This window comes from Oreochromis aureus, linkage group 15 (assembly GCF_013358895.1).
Source record: "Oreochromis aureus strain Israel breed Guangdong linkage group 15, ZZ_aureus, whole genome shotgun sequence".
Lineage (NCBI taxonomy): Eukaryota > Metazoa > Chordata > Actinopteri > Cichliformes > Cichlidae > Oreochromis > Oreochromis aureus.
In genome coordinates, this window is record NC_052956.1 from 1975234 (window position 1) to 1980647 (window position 5414).

Below are 5414 nucleotides of genomic sequence, written 5' to 3' on the forward strand. Positions count from 1 at the left end.
TTTCTCTTAACTATAGCTGAGATTTAGTCCTATATTATGGACATTTTCTCCTCTTCCACTGCCTGTGATTACCTGAACTAATTCTTTTGATTCCAGGATTGGAAAAAAGAACACTATGGTCTGTGGTCGTGTCAAGGCTTTAAATGGGATGTGAGTTCAAAGGGGACCAATTATGCTTTTCGTTTGTCTCTTTTCTGTCATAAACAGTGTAAGAGGTCAGTGTATGCCTGTGAGCCTAAAACCCAGCGTGATCTAAATTCTCAGACTGTTTCTTCTACTCTTGGCTCGATAATGTCAGTGGGAGTGAATATCCCTAATATGGCCATCTTGGGCACGCGTCTCTGCCTGTGAGCACAGATGTCCCACCAGCGTGGCTGATAAACACTGTGAGGGACAGCCAGTCAGCAGAAATTTAAATAGGAGATCAAATGTATGTATTTATGTATAACTGTAAATAATGCAAACTTACTATAGTACAGTGCAAATGTGATTTGGATATTAACACATACCGTACAATATTTGTCTAAAATAAAATAAAAACTTTAAAAAGCCTTCCTCGTTGACATGTGTTTGATCGGTGCCCTGGATATTTAGGTTGATATTTATCAATTTATGTTTGGCATAGTCCACGGATATCCCAATTTAATGACAGCTCTGCACTTTTCAGGTTTCCGTGACACTGAAAACAAAACCAGGACCTGAAACTTCATCACAGTCGCCTTTATTCCAATCCTGTGATTTCTCTGCTGCTGCATGTAGCAGCGGGAAAAGCCTCGGCCTATTTTTTATACTTATTGGTTTTGTGAAAATAACATGTAGTTGTAATGTATATATTTTATAATGTTACACCGAAACTATAAATGAAATGTTAAAAAAACACACACACATTCAATATAAATAAAATAAATCATAACAAACACATAAGAAGTCTGATAATAATTTACAAAAAGATTTCAGGATATTTACATATCTGTTTGTCAAACAGTTAAGACTCCTTTTATTTTATTTTTATGAATTTATATTTTATTTTGATATTTATCGTGAAAAGCGTCGTGACCGTTACGCGCACGAGGCGGGTGACGGCACTTCCGGGCCGGGCCGTACGGAGGGGCGACGTTGCTGTGGGCGCAGCATCCCGAGATACAAAGAAGACGCAACAATGGCCGATATATCCCTCTATCTCACCAACGTTAATGTGTCGATAGGACGGAACATGGACGTGCGGCCGGTCGGTAGTCGCTAGTCTCGCCTCTATAATTACCGCCGTTAGCGAAGTGATAGCAGAGCCTTGCTAATGATGAAAGTGTAGCTTGTTGTCACTTGTCAGCTGTGTCATGGTCCTTGGTGAAGATGTTACTCTGCAAATGCACAGATATTTGTCGTTTTTGTTTGTTTGTGATGTGTGTGTGTTCACAAAGGCACCTCCTGGTTTCTCTTATTGCACTGACTGACTGCTTTGTGGAATAGTCTGAATATCTCTGCTTCCTTATTATCTCTCCCCAGAATCAGAGTCCAAACCCTCCCAACGACTTTGAGAGTGTGGAGCTGGAGGAGCTGGATAAAGGAGTGCAGCAGAAGGAGAAGACACCCCGGCGGATCATCCATTTTTCCAGTGGTGAGACGATGGAGGAGTACAGCACCGACGAGGAGGAGGATGGAGAGGAGAAGGAGCAGGAGAGGAAGGACCTGCTGTCCTCCCCGGTCGATGCGGTGAGGGTGAGGACCAGCGAGCGGACAGTAGATTTGATGACAGAAACTGTGTCATCTCTTTTTGTTCTTAAGTAACTGTTACATTTGATTCGTGCTGCAGTCAAAGATGACCTGGGGGCCTTACTTCTGGTTCCATATGTGGAGAGCAGCTACGTCCACCATCTCAGGTTTGTGTAGTAACATTTATTTTACATATGCTTTATTAAACTCTTTAGTACACATCTGACTTTATATATTTGCATATGTCATTTTATTTTTCTTATTATTCTTATTTTAGGAAATGTTGCAGAGGTTTAATAGAAACTGGAAAAGCGATAATATTGCTGATAATATTTACCTTTTATTTCTGACAGAAATAAAAAAAAAAAAAAACAGTGATTTGCATATATCTTTTAATTTTAGGAGATTATTGGTTTTGGTCTGCTCAGGTTCAGACCCCCTCCAGGACGCGGTTACTTAACTTGGTTATTCATAAATGTAAAATTTTAGTCCCAATACTCAATTATGGATGTTCTGCCACAATTTAAAGTTGTCATGAAAGAAGAAGTCTTGATAAAAAATAAAACATAGAGTTTTTACACAATTTACTGCAGTATTTGGATGTCATCATTTTCACCCAGTAGCGTGTCATTATAGATGTGTTTCACCTCCACAGTGTTACAGAACAAGCATCAAGCATCAGTTTTTAAACCCAGATTGTATAAATTGATTTAAAACTGCTTTAAACCTGGCTGCCCATCCATTTTATTTAGCAGTCTTCCCCACATGCAGTATTTCAGGTGGGACACTGAGGCCTTCCTAACCTGTCTGAGAGCCATAGTCTCTACAACATGCCCTGGCTCCGCCTCAGTGTCTGCACACATGATGCTACTCGCTTATTTCAAATGACGCTGTAGCTAGCATCTGACTGTTAGTGGATATTGGGTAACCTTCTGTTATATTACCCATCATGTCATTTGTCAGTCGCCTGTATCCTTTGCTCCAGTTTGTTTTTTTCTTTCGTTACAGAATGAGATTGTCAAGCACGCCAACACTGTCGCTACACCTGCCATAAATGTTGCCATCCGATGGAGTCAGTCTGCTATCACTCTGTGATTTATGGTGTCAAGTTGGCAGTGAAATGCAATCTGTTTGTCATAATACAGCAGTTACCTCACCTTGTCATCAAAGCAACACCTTCAAACTCTGCGCAATCATTTAATCGCCACAACGTGCACTCGGCTGCAGAATGTCAAAAATTAATAGATAGCGAGAGACAGAGCTCTGAATTAGGAGGTAGCTTTGTCAAGCTAAGTGTGTCCAGTGTAGGATGGTGTTTCAGTGGCTCGGCTAACATTATGCCAGGATGGTGGTGCATGAGAAAAGCACTGTTCTTCGTAGTATTTACATTTATTTAATAAGATATCTGTATTTGGTGCTCCTCTGTCAATACAATATACGCATGCAAAATATCGCAGTACTACGCAGTGTTGATGTTTTTTCAGATCGGAGAGAGATGCTGCGACAGTTGGACCAAAAACCTGGATGGAAATAAAAGAAGCTTGCTTTGCGTTCTGGTGTAGGAAAAACCACATTCACGACTGAAGAGCGAACGCTCTTGTCACAACACTGTCCAGTGATGTAGGAGGGGCGGGTCTTACACAGTCCAGTTTTATCACAATGGCAGGTACAGCGTCAGCATCACCATCAACCTGCCAACCCTCCTTTTCATCCCTCCACCCCCTGCTTGTGAGGTTCTTGAACTCTTTCACTTGAGGCGGCTGTCGTCGGGCAGTTTGACAGGACCGTGACCTCTGACTCGGAGGTGCTAATTCTCATCTTAGCCAATTTGCACTCAGCTGCAAACTGTGCGACGTGCCAGCTGGAGGTCACCGCATGATGAAGCTGACAGCCAGCTGTGAATGGCCGACCAAAGCTGGCTAACACTTAAAACCTGACTCACTGCTGCGTGACTTTTCAAGATTTAATCAGCTTGTATTTTGTAATCACGTATTCATTTTGTTTCCACAGCTTGCGACTACCTCGGGGAGAGGATGGCCTCCCTGTTTGGGATAACATCAGCCAAATATCAGTACGCCATTGATGAATACTACAGGATAAAGAAAGAGGTAGGAAGCTGTCTAATTCAGAGACAATGTTCATGATCATTCAGTGCAAGTTAAAAATATGTTTGTGTCATTTGGTCAGAGGGAGGAAGAGAAAGAGGAAAACCGTCTGTCAGAAGAAGCTGAGAGATCCTTTGAACAGCTACGATCCCGGGAAGAGGTGGACGAGCCGATCACTGTGACAGACCGCGTGGAGGAGGAGGCGGCGACCGCTCGCCCTGATGTCACCTATCAGGTGGAGAATGAAAATCAGGCAGCTCCGAGCACCATCCGAGTCCCTGCCATCGTGACAGCAACCTAACCATCCCTGGAAGAAGGAGAATTTCCTCCGGGTGTCTGTTTTTTAAAGAAGGAACACTGTCTTGGTTTGTGTACAGCACAGCTTTAGATGGGCGGCACTGCTGCTTTGTGGTCGAATGGCGATGACAGCAGAGGTGCAACAGTGCAGGAATTAACTCCTGGATAACATGGTAGCATATTTTGATCTTTGAATAAATTCAAATTAACAAGAGGTGTATTGTTAAAAAGAGCGAGAGAGAGAAATATAGCTTGGGAAAATGTTACGTGCCAACTGCTAACACAGTTTTCTTTCCATCGTTTGCCCTGTTTAGAGCAGGTTTCCACTTTGATAAGTTAATCCAGTGTACAGTGAAGCTTAAATGTTGCTCCCTTGTGCCTCCACCGGTACTGTGCCTAAATCACTGATACAGCCAAGTCAGCGCCACGTCTTGTCATCGCAGACATAAAACAGCCTTGAATTTAGTGAGCGCACTCTACACTGGATAACGTGTTCCACGTAGGCTTTATAGTTTTGTCCGGGTCGTTCTTGGAGCACCAGACTGCGCCAAACAGCTGACCTAACCCCCCTCACACGCTGATTGGTTCTCTGTTTTTGTGTTGATGTGTATTAAGCTTGCATTACGTTTAATGTCTGTGGAAGCACTGAGCAGATTTAGTCCTGGTTATCAGAACAACTACGAACCACAGGACTGACATCTAATTTAAAAAACCAGTGTAAACAGATTTAGCTGATCCGTGTTGCTCTTCTGCCTCATCTGCTGTAAATGTGAACACAGTAGATGTGGTGCGTAAGCCTTTGGTAATGGCAGGGAGCATTGTGACACTAAGTCTGCAAAATGACTTATTGCTAACTGTTTTTATTACCATTTTTATATTTATGTATTTATTTTACTGAACTGACTGAGCACTTAATTTTGGGATTTTTCTATTGTTTTACATGATAAACTTAATAAATTTATTGTCTGACTTTTAGACTCGTCTGTGTGGAAGTTTTTTTTTTACTTCAGGACAGCAAACACAAACAAGATTAATAGAGACAGCTTTCATTTTAAAAGTCGATGTTGGCAGCGCTGCTGATTCGTGTCCTTTAAAGGCTCAGAGCGCGGCTACAGCGCGAGCGACATGAGCGATTGGCTTTGTCAGTTCTGACAAAGAGCCTGTGTCATTGTGTATGCAGACCGCTCTGAGGTCACAGACCCTGTGCGCTCGCAGCACAATGTGCCCATTCTCAGGCCAGAGGAGGTTTCTGTGGTCATGAACGGCCTCCTCTGCAGTCATTCTGATGACATAAACAACAGT

General features: G+C 42.5%; 1 protein-coding gene across 2 annotated transcripts; it reads left to right on the forward strand.

Annotated features, from left to right (window-relative positions):
• The first annotated feature begins 1057 nt into the window (after nt 1-1057).
• On the forward strand, nt 1058-5087 carry LOC116315532 (protein FAM177A1-like). 2 transcript variants are annotated; one of them, XM_031733853.2, is made up of 5 exons: nt 1058-1228; nt 1504-1710; nt 1811-1877; nt 3721-3818; nt 3898-5087. In XM_031733853.2, exons 1-5 carry the CDS (start codon nt 1160-1162, stop codon nt 4114-4116), a joined length of 660 nt encoding a protein of 219 aa, XP_031589713.1. In that variant the 5' UTR covers nt 1058-1159; the 3' UTR covers nt 4117-5087. The 2 variants fall into 2 exon arrangements, with proteins under 2 accessions (XP_031589713.1, XP_031589712.1); XM_031733852.2 differs by having other exon boundaries at nt 1059-1228; nt 1504-1716.
• The last annotated feature ends 327 nt before the right edge of the window (nt 5088-5414 follow it).